The sequence below is a fragment of the Pavona decussata genome, unplaced genomic scaffold (genome assembly GCF_977016875.1).
Source record: "Pavona decussata unplaced genomic scaffold, jaPavDecu1.1 SCAFFOLD_87, whole genome shotgun sequence".
NCBI classification, from domain to species: domain Eukaryota; kingdom Metazoa; phylum Cnidaria; class Anthozoa; order Scleractinia; family Agariciidae; genus Pavona; species Pavona decussata.
In genome coordinates, this window is record NW_028145504.1 from 3,312,501 (window position 1) to 3,333,458 (window position 20,958).

General features: G+C 39.8%; 4 protein-coding genes across 5 annotated transcripts in view; 2 read left to right on the forward strand and 2 right to left on the reverse strand.

The window, feature by feature from the left end:
• The window catches only part of LOC146474822 (uncharacterized), a 17,759-nt gene extending 8,327 nt beyond the window's left edge, over positions 1-9,432 (forward strand). Inside the window, exons 3-9 of one of the 2 annotated variants that reach the window (XR_014866075.1) lie at positions 2,358-2,685; positions 3,502-3,678; positions 4,738-4,879; positions 5,387-5,857; positions 6,973-7,160; positions 8,006-9,178; positions 9,232-9,432. Coding sequence is in view for 1 of the 2 variants with exons in the window: in XM_085116556.1 (XP_084972682.1) it covers positions 2,358-2,685; positions 3,502-3,678; positions 4,738-4,879; positions 5,387-5,857; positions 6,973-7,160; positions 8,006-8,677 (1,978 nt within the window). In the remaining variant the exon portion in view is untranslated. Of the gene's footprint in view, positions 1-2,357; positions 2,686-3,501; positions 3,679-4,737; positions 4,880-5,386; positions 5,858-6,972; positions 7,161-8,005 lie in introns of both variants that reach the window. The other variant, XM_085116556.1, reaches the window with a different exon arrangement.
• LOC146474823 (cytidine and dCMP deaminase domain-containing protein 1-like) lies at positions 8,927-10,921 on the reverse strand. Its single transcript, XM_085116599.1, has one exon. It carries the CDS (start codon positions 10,848-10,850, stop codon positions 9,597-9,599), a length of 1,254 nt encoding a protein of 417 aa, XP_084972725.1. The 5' UTR covers positions 10,851-10,921; the 3' UTR covers positions 8,927-9,596.
• A 2,266-nt stretch (positions 10,922-13,187) lies between these two features.
• Positions 13,188-15,916, reverse strand: LOC146474824 (cytidine and dCMP deaminase domain-containing protein 1-like). The gene has a single exon (XM_085116268.1). It carries the CDS (start codon positions 15,303-15,305, stop codon positions 13,773-13,775), a length of 1,533 nt encoding a protein of 510 aa, XP_084972394.1. The 5' UTR covers positions 15,306-15,916; the 3' UTR covers positions 13,188-13,772.
• Positions 15,917-18,674: 2,758 nt separating this feature from the next.
• On the forward strand, positions 18,675-20,564 carry LOC146474825 (uncharacterized). The gene has a single exon (XM_085116603.1). It carries the CDS (start codon positions 18,694-18,696, stop codon positions 19,159-19,161), a length of 468 nt encoding a protein of 155 aa, XP_084972729.1. The 5' UTR covers positions 18,675-18,693; the 3' UTR covers positions 19,162-20,564.
• Positions 20,565-20,958: the final 394 nt, after the last annotated feature.

Here is a 20,958-nt window from a genome sequence, read left to right on the forward strand (position 1 = left end):
TTTAGCCACTTTGAGTCCACATCCTTCAGTGGATGTCGGCTTTCCTGTCAAAACTTTGAAGAAAGCCCTCAAAATGCCATCTTGTTTAAATTGGTCGCTGAATTTCTGAAATCTGTTTGGAAAAGTAACCAAATTGATTGATGATGATTACACATTTTTCCGTAGCACTTTCTTTTTCTTTACATCATATCGCAAAAGCCAACAAACCCTGATAGACTCGGACTTTTGTTACCTTGGTTAAACCTTTTTCTATCCTTGGTTATCAGGAACGTTAGGGTTACCAGGGCAGACCTAGCTGTTTATCTTTATTTTAATTTAAAGGAAATCAGCGCTACCAGGATTTCCAGATTTATCAGGATTACCATGGTTACTTTTCAGAGTCTAAAGAAACCACGGTAACCATGTTTAGCTCACAATCAGGCCCTTGGTATAGAAGTTAAGGGTGTCAGTAATATCCATCACCTTTATCGGACGTTTGATTAAACATACGAAAGTTTTCCGCCTTCTCATCCTTTTCGTCGACATTGCTATACATAACTATATGAACAGTATTATTTGAAAATGTGTTCCTCCATTGCAAAGCATTTCATTTGTCCTTACAACTTAGTAATTAACCCCATTACAAGAGGATATCATTACACTTACATCCGGTGTTACATCCCATTACATTGTGTTACATCCGGTCAGCAGTCGTGCTTCTCGGACTTCCGGCCCATGCGTTCAGTTTATTCACCATTCTAGGCTTGTCGACTATTGCAATATCTGACTCGATTTTAGGTAAAGACGTTACTTTGGATTGTTCAAAGGCATGCATTTGCTTTGTACATTGATCTCGACACATTTACTTTACTTCCTGGTTGGATAATATCGATGAATTTAGGTGTTCGACGGCAGAAATCGCAAGTATCACGACCATGTTTTGGACCTTGTCAACTATTCTTTGTCAAGTGTATGCGGGCTACTTGTATCATCTTCTCTGGTCTGAAACACGGCAAACTGGATATTCGATGGGAGTAACTGTTAGTCTGCGCTAGATTTGGTAAAAAAAACGGAGCGTGCGAAGGAGAGACAATGGAGAGAACAACGCGACGAAAGCATCCTGAAGGAATTCCCAAAACCTTCAAGGTAGGTTTTGTATTAATTTATATTTCATCAAATTTGTTGGCCAAAACCTTATTTACTAAATGTAGGTAGCAGACAAGATGATAAAAGATACTTTTGAAGATGATTTTCTCTCTCTTAAGCCTGTTTGAGCCAAATACTAGAGCTCTCAAAATTACCAATTTTGCAATTTTTTGCAATTTGTCCCAGGTGTCTTCTGCACCCATGGCCAGAATATAGTTTTCCCCAAATTGATTTTATGATATTTAGAAACGTCAATATCTGCGTAATCTCTGCTGCTAATTTGGTTTATGTGGAAAGAGTACTTTCGGAGAAATTAGGAATATGGTTGTGCTTGTTTTTCCTACTTGTCTAAATGGCTGACAGGGAACATAGTAAGACGAGCATTTTCTTCTTGTTTATAAAACCCAAATTATTGTAACGGCGAATTTTATAAACTGGAAGAGTGGTTCTACCATCTGTATGAATTTCATTTGAATTGGTTCTCATCCACCCGAGAACCAGACTCGTTTACTTTTACTTTTTGAGAATGGAACTTTTGCTCAAAACATGGTCTCAAGGCCGACGTCATCTAGTGTGGTTACCATGGCGACGATACATCTGCTGATCCAAATATGGTTGTTTTTGTTTATCCCTTAAGGTAACCTACCTCCACACAAAAATTGAAGGGGGGTTAAAATTTTTCATTTCCAACTTTGCTTCACTTTCCTGGAGAATTGCTCTTAAATACTACTGGATAGAGGGGTGGTGATGCAATAAAGACACCATAGTTTGAGGTTCAGGAAGGAGGGGGGTGGTGTAGGCAGAGGGCCTTGTTTAAGTATGGTAGTTTTGATCACTTCCCTTTTAACTTGCGGAGAGGGGGTGTGGGAAGGGGGGTTGTACTTGAAATAAAAACTCCCAGAACAAGAGTAAGAGCAAGAAGAAGCTCAACCACATACATTTGTATGCCTTCAAGTGTAGAATTCAAAACCAGTATTGGAGGGCATTGCTCTTGCCATTACAACAAGCTCCATGTTCCCAAACGTACTGTAAACACTGGAAGATAAGCCACACTCACAGATAAGCTGCACCCAAAGTTTAGAAGGTCAAATCTTTGAGTTTACGAGTTCATGACTGTGTTTTCAATAATTTATTAACGTTACTAAAACTTTTTACATGTATGCAGTGATTGTTCAAATCAAATGTGTGAAGAAAAGTTTCTTCAGTTATCTGATACTGAAGTGATATTGCAGGTACTACGTTCAGCTTCCACTACCCATAGCTCATGAATACCATGATATGGACGATATTCCTATGGATCCTGATGAGGGTGACTCTCAAGGACAACGCCTCAATCCTAACGTTATGCATAAGATCCGTGAACTGGTTGCAAGGGGAGTAAGTGGAATCTACGTTGTCAAACACTGCTTGAAAGAGTATGTGGAGAAGGAATTGTTTGCAAATGTTGAGCCACCGCCACGTCATAACAAGTCATATTTCCCTACCATTATTGATATCCAGAATCATATTCACCAAGCACAGATGGCATTAGCGACTGGAACTCTTGTACCTCTTCCTCCAGTAAGTGCTGAACGTTTTATTGTCTTTTAAGGCTTATACATCACAAGCACAAGAAACTTGCGGTGTATAAATCTACAGTGTTAAAATCAGTCCAACACAATAATATAAGTGTTGTGGTTTATTTGACCCTTTGGATTAATTCATTGGCAAATATTTTCCTTGGTTTTATGTGTGTTAATCTATGACAAAGGGAAATGAAAACTGAACCATAGCATAAGTGCTATCTTAACATGTATATGAGAACAAAGAAGGCAATCTTTCCATATCTCTTGTGTTTGTACTTATGCTTGTGTTGTTACATTGTATAATCGCATATAAACCACACCTGCAACTCATTTAAGGATAAGTGCATCTTTCCCTAAAATACCCCTATTTATTTTATGACCCATATGGCCCTGCAGTTGCAATTCCATAGAAAATAGCTTCATAAATGGTGACATGAACGAATACAACACTTAAGTCTCCGAAAATACATGTACACCATACTTTTTTGTTCCATGTGCCAAAAAAGAATGTTCACAAATTGACAAATATTTTAAAACACAGATACTCTATAATATGTACACTAACAGCACTTACTCTTGAGCTGCTTTAGGAGGCTTCTTAAAGTCAAGAAAATCGTTGATGATAAGATATGTCAGAAGCTGAACCCAAATTATAGTGGAAGCCTTAAAATGTACAAGAAAAGGGGTACTACCATTGTCTCTACAAACCATTGAAAAGAACTGTTTAATACAGCTGTATTTGCTTGCTTATTAATATTATTATCATCACTAACAGGAAATGTGCAATATTTTCAAATTTTGTTTCTGCCAGCTTACGAAACTCCCACAAACCCCTCCGCAACTTAAGGAGAAGACTCGTAAGAGGAAGCATGCACCAGAAAAACTCTCTCAGTCATCACAAACAACAGCTGAAGCTATTGCAAGCATTCAGCAGCATTATCAGTCAGCACGGCTTACTACTCAGGATCAAGAGCAGTTAATCCAACAGGTACTAGAGTCATCCTTTCTCTGCCTTTCAGTAGTGTACAACCTCTGATGTTCGAAATCCAAAAAAAAAAAAACAACAACAACAAATTTTGAAACTGAGAAAAAAATCAAACAAAATGGATAGGAAAGCACCATTTGCAACCAGGAATGTACCATTTGAATCTACTTTAAAACTGGGGTTAGCATCTAATGAAACTGTGGTGCAGTGTTGGTGGAGGAGTGGTAACAAATATTTGGTTTTGAACTGAATTTGGTTTGAATTTGACTGCTGTAAACAGATTCACACAAGTGCTAACGCTGGTAAAGTCAGCATTCAAGTCTCTTAACTGTTGTCAAATAAACTTATCAACTCAGTTGATAAAACCAAATGTTTGTGACTGGCTGGCTGACTGATTGACGGACTGGCTGACTGAATGACTGGTTGGCTGGCTGACTGACTGAATGGTTGACTGACTGGCTGGCTGACTGACTGACTAAAAAACTGCCTGGCTGGCTGCTGGCTGATAGACTGACTGACTGACTGACTGACTGGCTGACTGATTGACGGACTGACTGACTTACTGACTGGTTGGCTGGCTGACTGACTGAACGGTTGACTGACTGGCTGGCTGCTGGCTGCTGGCTGATAGACTGAATGACTGACTGACTGACTGACTGACTGACTGACTGACTGACTGACTGACTGGTCAGTAAAGGTCACCTGTAACATTGAAAAGGTCAAGCATAATTATTCAGTGGTAACATGTGGTCTAATGAGTTACAACTCTTAATAACAGCCCCATAGGCAGAGTTGTTGGAAAGCTGGCTCACACAAACATGGGATTAGAGTGATTAAGTTACAGTTCAAATGCAGCCAACTGTCAAAATACAGGACAAGAAGAATTTAAGGCTGATGATAATCCTAGGTTAGCCTAACTTTGCTTTGAACTACTCAGCTGTGGCTGGTGTGGTGATCCAGCCAGAATTCAAACGTTTGTCTTCACACTCTGCAGTCTCTTACCAACCGACTTGTTTGAATGTATGCTGTTGATAAAACAATAGACTGTCTCTTTATCATCAGACAAGCAGAGAGAATTACCAAGGAAGTGAGGCACATCAGCTTGAGATCATCCAAGGCTCTGAAGGACAAGCTACTGAAGTAGATATCTCTAACCAACCACAGATACTCATCACACAGGGCTCTGGTTCCGGGCGAGATGAAGGTACAGTAAACACCCACATTTAAGAACCTATTTTTTTCAAGGTCAGCCTAAATAAGTCTTCATATATTAATATATGTATTTTTTATTATTGTAAGGTTCTTATACAGCAGGTGTCTAAAATGACGAATTTCAGCCTGGGGGTTCTTAATCCACTTGTTATTTTATGCGGATGTTTATGTATTAGCACATTTTTTTTATTGAAGGCCCCAATGCATACAAAGCCTGTTTGTAGATGTCAGCTTCCCACCATCTTAAAAGAACCCTTTCATCATCATTTTTATCCCACCCTTGTCCCTCACAGCTATACGTATCTGTAGTAATATTGTATACGGAGAAATCAGAGAGGATACAGGCTTTATTGCGATGAAAATATACGTTCTGTTTTTATATGTACAAGATGTTTATGGTAATTTTCTCTGTACCTCAGTCCTATTGTGTTCATGTAGGATCTACTCAGAGTTACAGCAATTTATCTCTAGTAATATTTCTTTTGTTTATTTTATTCAGGTCAGGTGGTCATCGTTGTAAATGCAAGCAGTTTCTTCTCTGGTCAGTCAGATTCCGAGACACCAACAACGCTCTCTTTAACCATACCAGCGTCACAGGTGGCCAGCCTGAGCCACGCCTCTCTACACGCTGGGGCCGGTTCACAAGCAGTCACCTTCATCCCACAGCAAACAGACACAGCACCTCAGACATCAGTATCCACAACTACTCCACAGACTGTTGCGTTCATTCCTCAGACCCTGGACAACAGTCGCAGTGCTGTGGCTTTCTTAACATCACAGCAAACAGAAAGCCCTAGTCAAGTACCTGTCTCAGCAGCTTACCTCAGTGCACATGGACAGCCAAGTAACATCTTGAGCATGTTGGATTCTGCACTGCAGGCTTCCTCAGGAAGTCCTTCTCCTGTGGTCCGGGTTGGAACAAATCTAGGAGCTGTTCAGATTGCTGATGGCAACCAATCATCTGACGCAGGTGAGGAGGTGATTGGTAAATAAATTTGAAATGAAATGTGCAACTGCCTGATAAAAGTTTTGCTGATATATTGGTTTTCGTGTCAGGTTTTATTAGCAAAGTTGAACTTAAGCAGCGGCGACGGCAACGCCAACGGAAATGTCACTTGAAAATATAACTTTATTTTGTTCGTGCTACTTCGCGATTATTTCAACTCGTTCAACTTCTACAGAAACGGCGAACTACCCAGGAACCAAATTGGTAGGAGTGGCGTTCAAGGTAATAAAGAGAATGAAAATTCACCGTCGTGTGTCCACGTTGTTGTTTGGCAGAGGACAGCAAAGAAATGTACCAAAATTTAAAACGCACGTGCAGAGCGATTGTTTTTGCTCATAAAACCCATTGTTTTGTGGCGTTGTCGTTGCCGTCGTCCTTGTTTAAGTTCCCTATTAGGCCCGGTTCATACGTCGAACTTTACATGAGCCGAACCTAATCATTTGGTTCGGCGCATGTAAAGATCGACGCATGAATCGACAGATTTGTATTTGGGCCGACCCGACTGCGCCAGTCTAATAGAACGGCAAAAGCTCGACTTCGATTCAGACGTCGAACTTTTACATGTGCCGAACCAAATGCATACGTTACGTATAAATTATATAAATTATATCTATCCCAGAGGTCTGTGCGTTCCATCGAATTGGTATGCGCAAAGGACTTCATTGTGAGCAAGATGGTGAGAAAAGAGGAATGGCTTGTTCTTCTTGCTTCGAAACAACTAAATATGCTTGTCTGAGTTGGACGTGCAAAGCGATTGTTTTTGCTAAATAAACCTATTGTTCTCGTTGCCGTCGCCATTGTCGTTGCTTAATTTCTCTAATGGATGCCTCGACCCGATGGACCTTAGCCTCCCTCGCAGTCGTTTTTAGGGGAATCGTATTACCTCCTCCCCACAAACGCCTGCTTACCCAAGCGCCACATACGAGTCCCCTAAAAACGACTGCGTGGGAGGCTAGATGGACCTCTGTTTTGGTCTAAAAAGTAAGGGGTGGGCAGCCTCCCCTGCCTTTGATCCACCACTATTATGGGCGAAATCCAAAGGGAGGATTTAAGAGTATTATTTTTCACTTAAATTTCAGTTCCTGGGCAAATGATAGCAACACAGGCAGCTGTGGAAGCAGTTCTCAGTGCTGCAACACCGAGAGACGAGACAAAGGAAACAAAACCAGAGGAAGAGAGCATGGAGGTTGAACCTCCACACAAACGGCAGGCACTTGGAATAGACTTCACTTCACTGGTCAAGGAAGCGGTGTATGACGATCCTCAGGTGCAGTGTATTGTCCTTGTTTCTAACAGTGTTACCTCTGAGCTTGAAATACCAATGAAATGTTTCTGGCCAAAAACATCCTATTTTGAGTGACCTTTTGGCTTCAACAACAAAATATTCATTTGTTAAAAACTGACTTTACATTTATCACTGTGTGTAATATGCTTTAATGTGTGATAAAACAAATAAATATTCTTCTTCTTCTTCTTCTTCTTCTTCTTCTTCTTCTTCTTCTTCTTCTTCTTCTTCTTCTTCTTCTTCTTCTTCTTCTTCTTCTTCTTCTTCTTCTTCTATTGCATATCCAATGGAACAGCCTACTTCAAACCAACAATTGCACTATGAAAAATTAAAACTCTTTTTAGTAACACATTGTCACGCATTCTTTAATTTATTGTTACAGTTCTTTTCTTTTCTCATTAGCATTTGTATGTACTTGTTATAAATTCAACTTTTGTACTTAAGATTTATTTTTTTCGACATTTGCTCTAAAAGCAAAAAGTGTTCATCGAGAGAGTTAACTCCGGTTACATTAATTTTAAAACATCACGGTCAAAGAAGAAACAAACAAATCAGAACAAGAAACAACTAAACAGCTAAAATTTAAAAAACTGCGAAAAGCTAAAATCAAAACTGTTGTCGTTTTTCTTAAACTTTTTTAAAGTGGGTTTAAGCTTTTTTTTTTTTTTTATTTATTAATTTTTTTTTTTTGTTAGTTAGTCAATGGCTTACAAATCCTTTTCATTGTAGAGTTAAACCTTGACTCCTTTTAAACTGTTATCATACAAGAATGAAACCTGGGTTAACTCTTATTCTTGAATTGAAATTGTTCTTTCTTAATTTTGCAGATCAAATTAGAAGACAGTGAAGGACAAGAAAAAAGGGCAACAGCAAACGAACAGATGGAAATTCCTTCATCCACATGTGAACAGGGCACAGACAGCACTCAACTTACCGGCCTATCACAAACGAACGATAGTGCAAATTTCATCTCCATGGATACAACACAGCCAGTCGTCATGGTAACTGAATCGGTTCTGCACTCAATGCAGGACGGTGAACAAGGTATTACAACACATCACCAGAGTAACCAACTAACTGCACAGGTTCACCAACATAACTCAGGCTCCCAGCAAACGGTAACAGAACTTCAACATTCTGAACAGTACACAACCAAGACTCCCTCGCCCGAAATCTCCGGCACTATGGAAGCACCTGAAGTTGTTACTGTTTCCATGGAAACATCGGAAGGCTTATCCGTCTCCATGGTAGCAGCTTCAGGAGATACTAAAGAGCATACGCCCGTGCCAGAGAACAGTTTAAAAGCGTTAGAAGGGGAACACAGCATTCAGGATTATACAGCGGAGGCGCCATGCGGAGAAACCGCAGATAACGAACAAATAAATGTGTCGCTTATGTTTGAAAATGGACAGCAGCTAGCTGGCGAGGAATCGCCAGTTGTTTCTCATGCAAACGTTGTTTCAACTGTTAATGATGCACCAGCAGTTTTTACGCAGTGAGCTCAGCTAACGTGAAAACTTTCAGTTTCTACCTTCCTACCTTCCCTCTATTTTAAGATTGAAATGTCTTTTAACTAGTGCACTACTGTAGTGCGCGTTTTAAACTAATTTATTCGTGCAAGACTGCCTTGGACATCAAGCATCGTTTGCAGTGAATTTATTTTCCTTGATTCAAAAGGATGAACCTTTGTGGTTGTTTTTATGTAACAGTATGATTGTGCAGTGCATACTTGAAGAGTTAATGTGCGCCCTTTTCTTATCACTTTAATCTGTAAAGCTTACAACGACCCTTGCGTTACGAAGAACAACCTAAACACATCACATTCTATTTCTAAATAAACAGAGGAGTATCACAAGTTGAAGAAGTGTTCTAGCTTTTTATTGAAATGGTCACACTGTCCCTCTATTATTTCATCCACAAAGTCAAAACGTAAAACTATCTTAAATAGCGCAGCCAACAGTGCTACAAGGAAGAATTGCTCAATTACCTTCAGTTCAGTGGTTAACACTTTGGGATTTCAACTAGACTCAGAACTTGAAGACATGTTTATAAGAAAAAACATTTTCACGATGGCATACTGCTTGACTTTTTTCATCAGCTGTATGGCTGCCGGCGCTTTGGCCTGCCTAATTGTAGCTCTGAACGGAAATTCAAAAGATCTCGACGTGCTGAAACTTACAGGCTATTCACACCGACGAAATAGAACTTTGCTTATTCAGGAAACTTCGGACAATTAAAATCATTGGCATAAGAATAGCCTTTTCAAAAGGGGGCTTAGTTATTGTTACCTACTGATTAGGCTTCCTATAAATGGACGTAGTCATTGTCACTGCGGTTATAAACAGCATGGCGATCTCTAATATTCTTTCCTTTTTTTTTTTTTCAACCAACTGCAGTAGTGGCACAGACTTGAGTCAATTACTGAAAAATAAGTTTCTGTTTCTTTTTAGCTGGTTCACGCGAGGAATCGGCACGACCACTCTCCATATGAAAGCAAATGAAGCCTCCATCTGCGACCTTGTCAGCGAACTTTGTATAATTTATTCCTTCCTTTTTTTCAATTTGCAACTTAACCCCCAAAACGACCGTTTCGATGCCCTGCATCGTTAGCAGCGGAGTGCATTCATCGCACGGCGTCTTCGTCACAAACAAGGTTCCGCCTGTGACGTGTTTGGTGTTCCTCTTTAGGAGTGCGTTCTGCTCAGCGTGGATGATGTACGGATACTTCTTATCAATCTGGACAGCTTCATCTTTGTCAGAGGCTCTAGGGAACTCTCCATAAAGCGCGTTTGTCGGAAATCCGTTCCATGCAAGACCGACAATGTCCTTCTGCTTGTTCATGATGACTGCCCCCACTCCGGTTTTTGGGTCATCCGTCCGCTCGGCTAGGAACTTTGCCAAGGTAATTAAATGCAAGGCTTGTTGGCGTTCAAGCTCATTGGATTCTGGATCAAATGACATAGCTAATTTATTCCGGTCTGAGTGGGCTTTAAATTTGTATCCTTTCTCTGATCCGACTAAAATTATAGCCATCCAGTTCATAATGCCATCAAAATCGTTTCGGACCTGTGTTTTCATGTTGTTATCGAAGGCGGGCCATGGAAGACTCTCTCTGACCCCTGCCATCCATTTTTCATTCCAGTATGTTTCCATAAGGTCCTTCTTTATCTTTTCCCGTACCCCATCCGGTGTCTGGTGTTTTTCGTTTGCATCATTAAAGACGTCTAGTCCTGCCTTTGGGACAAACACAGATTGGCCAATTTCACTTACTTTGAACAGGTTATCGACGCGTGACGATTCCACATCTTTATCTTTAATGTCATTATACTCGGGCTCAATTGGCAAGTAGAAGACTCTCTTAACCTTAGACTGCACCAGAAGCTTCGTGCAGAAAGAGCATGGTTTTCTTGAAACGAAGACTTTACAATCTTGTAGGACATCCTGATGGGCCATCAACAAACGAGCCACTCCGTGAACACCATTGCGAGTGCATTCGACGGCAAAGATGGTGTTGTTGGGCAGTACAAGCACAGCGCCTACTCTCCTATAATGATCAGCTTCGTCTGGCTCGACTGGAAAGCGTTCCATCCAAAGTGCGAGAACCATGTACAGATTCTCCTTAGTAATCCTGGAGGGTTGTTTAGCGTAATCTTGCGTGGAAGTTGAAGCCATCTTGCATGTCTGGCTGCCGAGCGTCAATTTCTGGGGCGTCTCTTTATATTGGCCATGGCGGCACGCGATGACATCGAGAGTCACGTGTGGACAACTTAAAACAATGGCCTTTAAATGACTGCACTCTTTTTTTTTTTTTTGTAAAAACCTTTTAAGAACGCATCAAGAACATTCCTCAGGCTTTTTCATTTTGCTAACCTGTATATAAATTCAAGGTAACAAATGTAAATTAACCAAAATACGCTCTCTAGAGCATCTGTACTCTGTCTGGCAAGGTCATCATGCCCAAACTGAGAGGTCTGTTCAAAGTTTTGTCTAAAACACCGGAAGACAATTGCTGTTATATGTATAAATAAATGTAAATATATGAAACATGTATTTTTAACTGCAGATGAAAGATCAAATAGAAGAAAGATCCTCGCAGATACTATGCAACTTAAGCAGTTGCGAAAAGAATGCCTGAAAAAATTCAGGCTTGAACGGGATTCGAACCATGACCTCTGGGTGCTCTAGAGCACTGCACCGGCATGGCAGAGGTCGTGGGTTCCAATCCCTTTCAAGCCTGAATTTTTTTCAGGCTTTCTTTTCGCAACTGGTTAAGTTGCGTACTAACTGCGAGGATCTTTCTTATGTTTAATAATAATGTATATTAGCTAAAAGTACAAATGAAAATAAGTTGCAACGCTCGTCATGAAAACATCACGATATTGGATCATAAACGCAAACAATAAGATAATCCACTTCGACACGTCTTGTTACCGGCGGAACCAACGTGATAATCTAAGTAAAAGATTTGAGACGCTTAGTTTTTATCCTTTATTTTTTCGTTCTCACAGTATCATTGTGGAAGGCTGGGTATGGATTGTATGGCCCATCCGTGTTCATACATCAACTATAGTAATTCAACTGCTTAAGTTATTATAGTTTGTTTACCCTCGACAAGCCAAGATGTTAGCATCCTCGGAGACCCAGGGGCAGTTAGTTGGTCAAAAGGAAGTCAAAGCGGCTAAGTTTACAAGAACGAAAGAGCGAGCAGGGTGAGATGTTAGTGAATCCAAACATTTAAAAAAAATAATGAAAACTAATACTAAAGTTGAACATATATAAGGCTAAAGATCTATCCGATACATCTGACAGGCGGACATTACTCGGGCATGGTTTAAACAGAAAATAATCTCATTGCCTTACAGCGTAGCCTGCGAACAGCAGTCGTATGTCCGGTCGTCGCTTCTCTCCCGCCGAAAAATAATTAGTTATTTTCAGAAGAGACGACCGGAAATACGTCTGCTGTTCGCAGGCTACTGTACTTACAGCGTGACTTGAGGGTTAGGTCAACTGATCGCCGGGCCAGTCTGCCTTTCAGATAATTGGTACTACGTTTAATAATTCGCTTGCCTTTAAACTGTATAAGTTCAAATAATCTATATACTCTATTTCCTCACTTCTACTTCTGTGTTCAGTAAATAACAGGAACAATGAGGGATGTCAAAGAATGAATGAAAGTACGACATGTTATGTTTTCAGTCGCTTTGGGGATAACCCGGATAAAGGCGATTCATCAGTACTGCTTGGCTGATAATAACGACAACGCGGCCTGATACTGTGTCCACAGTTAGAAACTGCAGTTTCTTATGCAGATGCATATGAAGCCGGCTCGGCGTCATTGCGAGAGCAGTCGACTGCATAAATATATCATTTAGTAAAACAAGCACGGCCTCCAACTTTGTTGTGAGAATCGTCGTCATATTTATCTGCCGGTAAACGTTCCATCTAAAGAGCAAAAACCGTGTACAGATTCTCATCAATTTACTTATTCTTTAATGCCTAAGTGTCAGTGCAAGGGTTAAGGAGAAGTAGGAACGTTCGGCGGAGCAGCCATCACGCTCGTGTAACTGAGATGTAACTGAGATGAAAGCGTCTTTGAAAGCTTCCAGTTGTCATCCGTATTCTTAGCGTTTTCCATATTTAACTCACGATGTAGACGTCACAACAACTAAGCCTATGTCCTTCACAAATCGCTAGCCGCCGTCCAGCAACAAACGCATTTTGAAGAATGTTCAGCGTCAACAAGCGAACATTAATATTATACTCGATCGATGGTCGAATGGATGTTCTCAACGAGTCGAGAACGACTCATTTGCGGCCTCAAAGGGCAGACAGTCATTTGACTTAACAGTTGAATGGTAAGCGGCTTCAAAGAGTGATCTGCATTTTGAATCTATGCCGGATTGCAAGCTTTTCTTTTGCCTCGACAGACGAAGAACAGTATGACACAAAGGGCAGAGATTTTAAGGACACATTTCTCGTGGGCCTTTACTCTACATTATCTCATTTCATATTGTATTCAGTGTCAGTATTTGTTCCAGCTCCATGCCAGCACTTTAAACTTTCACATTGAATCTCCTGGTTTATTTACCCTCGAATCTAAAGGACTCCCGTATCATAAACTAAATTGAACTGAGCCTCCGTATAGAAATGAACCCAGAACAAACTTGTTAGTCGAACGCCGGGTGTTTTAATAAAACGAAAATCATCGATTAAACTGGGAAAAGCTACAAAAGTCTCGGCCATAGCCGTCTATCAGTGAAAATATCTATCTACATTCAACTGGTAAAGACATTGTAGTACGTTTATCCTCGGCAAGCCAAGGTACTAGTGAGTCCGGATCGATTTAAAAAATAAAACTAGATAAAATAAGGCTAAAGATCTTATGTATATCTAACAGAAAATAATCTCACTGGCAAGGGGGTTAAGCCGCATCCTGCCTCCCAGCGTGTCAACTGATACAAGGTTAAGTAAACTGACCGCTTCCTTTTACACTGTTTTACTTCTAAACTGTCTCAAAACAAAAATTCTATTTTGTGCTCGACAAATAATGAATAATTGGAAGGTGGCCAAAGAAGGAAAGAAGGAAGTTTTCAGTCACTTTGGGTGAGGAGGTTCATGGTGCTCGGTTGATAACAACGATTCTTGTTCTTCACCAGGCCGTGACACGTTGTCTTCACTGTCTTCGGATCCCTCGCGCGGCAGACTCAGCTGACGACGAACATGGGGTTCGTCGCGTTTTCTTTTCTTGGCAGATGGCTCACCTAGCTCAACACTGGAATTGCCAGCACCTTCCATTTCAGGGCCTGGTTCACCACTGATTTCATCGCCAGCTTTCTCCTCGTCACCACCGGAAATACGAGCATTCTTCCTTTCAAAGCAAATGAAAACGCCTCTTTCAACTTTGACGCAGAACTTAGAATAATCCAAGCTTTGCCTGGATCCCTTTTCCAGATTTTCACCTACAACGACTGTTTTGATTCTCTGCATCTCAAGCAGTGGGGTACAGTCATGGCACGGCGTCTTCGTCACTAACAAGGTTCCACCTGCGATGTTCTTGGTGTTGCGCAGCAGTAATGCGTTCTGCTCAGCGTGGATGATGTATGGATATTTTTTTTCATCGACTGTTTTATCTCTTTCTGAGGCTCTTGGAAACTCACCAAAAAGTGCCTTTGTAGGAAATCCATTCCAACCAAGAGCAACAATTTCCTTCTCCTTGTTGATGACGACTGCCCCCACTCCTTTTCTCGGATCATCTGTCCGCTTGGCTAGAAAATTTGCAAGAGTAAGCAAGTGATTAGCTTGCTTGCGATCAAATTTGCTTCCTTCTGGGTCAAATGGCATTTCCATGCTCTCGCGCCTGAAAACGGCTTCAAAAGAACTCCCTTTCTTCGATTCGATTAGAGTTCCAGCCATCCATTCAAAGATGTCTTTGAAGTTGGCTTTGATCTGTTTCTTCATTTTCTTATCGAACGCGGGCCATGGAAGCTTCACTCGAGCGTCTTTCATCCACTCTTTATTCCAATAGGTTTTCAAGTATTTTGCCTTTGTTTTCTCCATCTTGGCAGATGTCTGAGTTTTGTTTTCTGCTGTCTGATTTTTGTTTTCTAAATTAGCAAGAACCTCCTGCTCCACTTTTGGGACAAACACGGTTTGGGCAATGGCGCTTACTTTAAATAGGTTATCGACACACGATGTTTCATTTTCAAATTTCTTTAACACATCGTCTTCCGTCTCGTTATCCTGTTTTTGCCTTTTGTACTCTGGCTCGATCGGTAAGTAAAATATCCTTTTGACTTTTGACTGTATAAGAAGCTTCGTGCACAAGGAGCACGGTTTCCTTGACACGAAGACTTGACAGTCTTGTAGGTTATCTTGGTGTGCCATCAACAAGCGAGCAACTCCGTGGACGCCATTGCGAGTGCAGTCGACTGCATAAATCATGTCGTTGGGCAAAACAAGTACGGCTCCTACTCTCTTGAAAGGATCGGCTTCCACGCGTTCGACTGGAAACTTTTCCATCCAAAGGGCGATAACCATGTAAAGATTTTCTTTAATTATTCTGGATGGTTGTTTAGCGTATGGAGCATCACTTTCTTGCGAGGAAGTCGTCTTTTCACTAGAAGCCATCTTTATAGATCGTCTAGCTGCCACGCGAAACGAAAATGTAATGGTATTTCCTCAAGGAAATAAGAAATTGAAGCGTCTTGTCGAGCAGCTACTTTCCGCTATCTGCCACTGCCCTCTGCGGCTGCTAATTCAAAGATGTTGGGTTCTCAGTTGGGCAGCTGACAAGAACTTCACTATTTTACAAGCGTTTCAAATCAGTTTTGTGAGAGGAAGCAATTGAGTGGAACGCTTTGTTAAAATAAATCTGCATATCATCCACCTGTTGATCCTGAAAGTAAAACAATGAAACATCAGTCGGTATGGCAAAAGCTGTCAGTAGTTTCTTGACGCTTATTGGCCAACTCTCAACAAAACCAATATCGATATAATAAAACTTGTATTTGGTTACGAGGCTACGTAGTGGAAGTAAAATAACGGAAATTACATTGAGGCTCAGAGAAGAAAAATTAGTTTCTTTTGCTTTTTTTCACGAAGCCTCGTAGCCAAGGTCAAATTATTGTTCGATTGTTTCGCGCTTTCTGTTCTCGTTAGAACGAGAAATTGGATTAATTTGGAATCATATAAATAGTTTTTTATAATTGAAATTTAAATCCCCTAACGAGAGTGAAGTTTTTACCTTTAACCAGAAGGAATAAAAGAAGAAAATATTCGTGGCGGAAAATCGCAAGTAGCCATATCAAACTATTTGGCGTGACCAAAAAACATTAAATGAACGAATGAATCAGAAATATTAATTTACAAAATCTGGAAGTAAAGAACAATCTACGCGAGTCGTTAGCCATTTCAACAATTGTATCATCATAATTTTATTTATGGTAATTCGCAATATTTTTTTTTATCTCTGCCGTTGTGCAATAAAAACAAGTTATATCGCAATGTAAATATAATTTTCCCTGGTTATAGATAAAAAGTGGAAAAAAAAAAAAGACAAATATATAAATCATATAATTGCACGAGTCAAGATAATCATGACAGGCGCTTAAAGCTGGCGACACACCTGGTGATTTTATACGCCGATCGCGACGAATTTGATCGCCAGCGAAAATCGGCACATTCCCCCTGGCGATTTGTTTCGCCGATCGCGGCGATGTGGCATCCCCGGCTCCATCGAGGGGCGTTTTGAAAAGTCATGTTATAAAATCACCCAGCCTGATTGGTTGACTTTACTGTAGAAAATCGCGGGAACGGGCACACTTTGTGAATGCCGGCGAAATTAATCGCCGATATCTGACATACCAGATATTGGCGGCTTCATACGCCGATCGCGGCGATCGGCGAAAATCGCAATCGCTGCACCGGGTACACCTGGCGATTTTCGCCGATCGCGGCGATTGGCGTATAAAATCGCCAGGTGTGTCGCCGGCTTAAGATGAACTAGAATTATTAGACACGGATTTAATTAGGCAGCAAATTTAAAAATAGGTTCTGAAGTTGCAAGCACAGCCTCATGGGCAAAATACAGAATTCCAAACACGACTGTGTCTAGGAATAAAGGAATAGACATCGCCCATAATAATAATAATAATAATAATAATAATAATAATAATAATAATAATAATAATGAAAATTCTTTATTAAAATATTCCACACAAATTGCTATTTACAAGTTAAAAGTATATAAAAAAGAGCTATTAAAAACCTATTCACATTTCATTTCGATATTTAATAATAATAATAATAATAATAATAATAATAATAATAATAATAATAATAATAATAATAAAAATAAATTAAATTAAAATTAAATTTAGAAATACAGTTTAACTATAAAAATTAGCGAGAAAACGGAACGACGTTTCGGTGTCATCCTGGCACCATTATCAAGTAAAGAATGCAACAGAAAAGATAATTTATACATAAAGTAAAGGTGTGAAATAGAGTCAAGTCCAAGCAACAACCGTGGACGATAATCCTGCTGGTATACGCTGGATCAATTGTAGATCTGATCGGCTTTAAAAAATACAAATGATAAAAGAAGCAGAGACCGATACAACGTAGAATTACGGTTTAAAGGTTACTATATTTCGGCTGGCCAAACCAGCCTTCTTCAGGTATAATGAAGAAGGCTGGTTTGGCCAGCCGAAATATAGTAACCTTTAAACCGTAATTCTACGTTGTATCGGTCTCTGCTTCTTTTATCATGTGAAATAGAAATGACACCGAAACGAAACGTCGTTCCGTTTTTTCGCTAATAATAATAATAATAATAATAATAATAATAATAATAATAATAATAATAATAATAATAATAATAATAATAATAATAATAATATTAATAATAATAATAATAATAATAATAATAATAATGATAATGATAATGATAATGATAATGATAATGATAATGATAATGATAATGATAATGATAATGATAATGATAATGATAATGATAATGATAATGATAATAATAATAATAATAATAATAATAATAATAATAATAATAATAGTTTATTGATATCCCTCTCGCAGCCTAAAAGGCTGAATTGCAAGGATGGTCAGTGACAATAGTACAAGACACTACGGTATATAAAGACAATCAAATAAATAATTATATAAATATGACTAGAAGCACTAAATAACAGAGAACACATAACAGAGAAAAGGATTACAACTGGTCTTAATACTTAATGGTGCAGAAATCTGCGAACCGCTTTGTCTTGGGGACAAAGCGCACGGGAACACGTTCGCCAGAAGACGACAGGCAATCACACTTGATAAAATTTGTGCAAGCTTCCTCCCTTCTCTGGACTGAATTGGTCGACAGGTACAACTGTAGTGAGATCAAATAATCCTTGTTGAACGAACAAACTCCCGCGGCATCTGAATTAGAATATGGATAGCAGCCGTCTCTGTTCAACGGTGTGCCAGCCAAGTGAGACAGCTAGTACCATAACAAAACAAATGTTTGGTTTATCAACAGAGTTGATAACTAAAGGTAAATTGACCACAGTATTTAAAGAGATTCGAGTGCTGACGTTGCGAGCTTTAGCCCTTCGTCAGAACGAATCAAACCTGATCAAACTTCATATGTTTGAACTTGTTCAAATTTGCTAAGAGTTTCGGAAAGGTTTGCACGAACGTGCTCATATATAAGCACCCTAGTATCTTAGCTCTAAATTTGTCAATCGGGCGCGTTATGACCCAATTATATCTCTGAGAGACACCATGAACAAACTTGCTGGCATTGCCTTACACCAACTTTATGGGAAATAGTTTAGGGTTTAGTAGTCTTAGTGGTGTAGTGCTATGGGGCAGCTTTTAATATCTACTTATTTGTTTGGCTTGAGCTAGAGAAAGTTAGCTAAAGATGTATGTATGCAAAACGGACCTATTTCCCATGACCCTCTATTGACAGAGAGAGACTGGAAACACTGAGAAAGCAAACTTCAACATGGCGGCCAGTATCAGTTTGAGAGATGCGAAGAAAGCTTTCATGAAATACCTTCCTTATGGCGGCATAGCTGGTTACTCGTTGCTAGCACTTCATTCAGTCAAGGTGCATCCAGAGGAGCTAATAATCGGCAGGGACTCGAGGGCAGTCATTTTTCATGGAGCGTTGGTTTTGTCTGGGATTGGAATGAGTACGTATCTTTACACGAGGCCTGTTTTTGATGTCATGAAACCACCCAAGTCTAAACGTGTTTTATGGAGCGTGTTTGGTTCTGCGATGTTCAACTTTGGCTCACTATTATTCTGGGCGATTTGTAAAGAGATCTGCCCGAAGAACAGCATTTTACGCGCTGTGTTAGCCCTTTCTTCAAGCGCTGGTCTTGTGTACGTAGCCAGGGATTATTTACGAGCAGTAGACACACTTCGATTTGGAGTTATTGCAGAACGAGAAGGTGGCCAAGAGCTTTGAGAAAAAGGAACGCCTTAGTTCATCATTGCACGATATCGAAACATATTTTGCTACACTAAACAGCTCTCTTCAAAGTCAGCTGTGATCTAAGCCATTTTCTATATATAGCCATGAAATGCTGACTGACTGCAAAACCTTTCAGTGTTTTGTATAAAAATTTCATTTCAAATCGTAGACAACAGAGAAAACAGAGGCTACTGGAGAAATGGCTGTTGTGGTCGTGTATGTAATTTATGTCCTTCAGCGTGAATGAAAATTTAAAAGTATGGAATGGTTTGTTACAAGCGTGATAACTGAGCCAACCTTCACTACAGATCTAGAGTTTACAGATGGTGTTTTGTAGTAGGCTGTTTTCAACAATGTTTTGTGGTACTGGCGAGGGTGAACATAAAATTTAAAACTGTCTTTACATGTGCATAGATGAGGCCAGTCCCCAAATGTGCAATTTACTGAAGAAAACAGAGGGTACTGAAGAAATGGCTGTTGTAGTCGTCTATGTAATTTTTGTCCTTTAGCTTGAATGGAAAGTTAAAGTATGGAATGGTTTGTTACAAGCATGATAACTGAGCCAACCTTCACTTCAGATCTACAGTTTTTGTTAGCAATTTTTACAGGTGGTGCTGTTTTCAACGTTTTGTGGTACCGGCAAGGGTGAACATAAACTTTAAAACTGTCTTTGCATGTGCTTAGATGGGGCCAGTCCCCAACTGTGCAATGTACTGAGGAAAACAGAGGGTACTGAAGAAATGGCTGTTGTGGTCGTGTATGTAATGTCTGTAATTTATGTCGTTCAGCTTGAATGAAAAGTTAAAGTATGGAATGGTTTGTTACAAGCACGAGAACTGAGCCAACCTTCACAGCAGATCTAGTGTTTTTGTTAGCAATTTTTTACAGATGGTGCTGTTTTCAACGTTTTGTGGTACTGGCGAGGGTGAACATAAATTTTAAATCTGTCTTTGCATGTGCATAGATGGGTCCAGTCCCCAAATGTGCAATGCACTGAAGAGAAAAATCTATAAAAATTGCACAAAAGGGTGGAGTTCTGATTTTTTTTTTACAGATTAGTGGTAATATGGCCTTGTTTATAAATTACCTAACACAAGCAGTTACTGGAGAAAAAATGCTACTAAGATTTAAAGGAATAGATATTTGTGTGTTCATGATGTGATGTTGAATTTCAAGAAATATTGATGCCATGTTTTCCATTTTGGCAATCATTCACTATCAGTACTGCTTTCAATATCCAGAAGTGTATGCTGTTTGAGTTTTAGGCTTTTCTCTGATTAGATCATGACTTGCCAAATATGGTTGACTTGAAAATTCTTGTAGATGTTTTCAGTGAAACCAACATGGTCAAACAGTGTGGCTGTAGATGTTGAAATATAGCACACTCTAAAACGTAATTCTACGTTGTATCGGTCTCTGCTTCTCTTATCATTTGTAGACGTGAGGTCTTCCAAGACATGTTGGTTAGGAACTTTCCTTACCAACAATAATGGTTGTTGCAATTGCCCCTCTGTAACACCCAGTCTCATTTGTTCTTATCACTTCAAGTGATCTCATATGAAGGCTTGGAGCCATGCGCACACTAAAAGTGAATCTTCCTGATCAGCCCCTAGGGGTGGCACCACATTAAGGGGTATGGAATGGTCCTTGAAAAATGATGGGTCTTGGCAAATTCTTCGGGGGGTCTCGAAATCTTGACATCCCAAACTAGAGTCTTGGTCTCTTGGAATCTCAAGCTTGTAAAAAATAAGGCGGGTTTCAGAATCTCGTATTTTTGGATTTTGAATTTCG

Coding starts and splice junctions, on each gene's coding strand:
- LOC146474823 (XM_085116599.1), bottom strand. CDS start 10,850: ATGGCTTCAACTTCCACGCAAGATTACGCTAAACAACCCTCCAGGATT.
- LOC146474824 (XM_085116268.1), bottom strand. CDS start 15,305: ATGGCTTCTAGTGAAAAGACGACTTCCTCGCAAGAAAGTGATGCTCCA.
- LOC146474825 (XM_085116603.1), top strand. CDS start 18,694: ATGGCGGCCAGTATCAGTTTGAGAGATGCGAAGAAAGCTTTCATGAAA.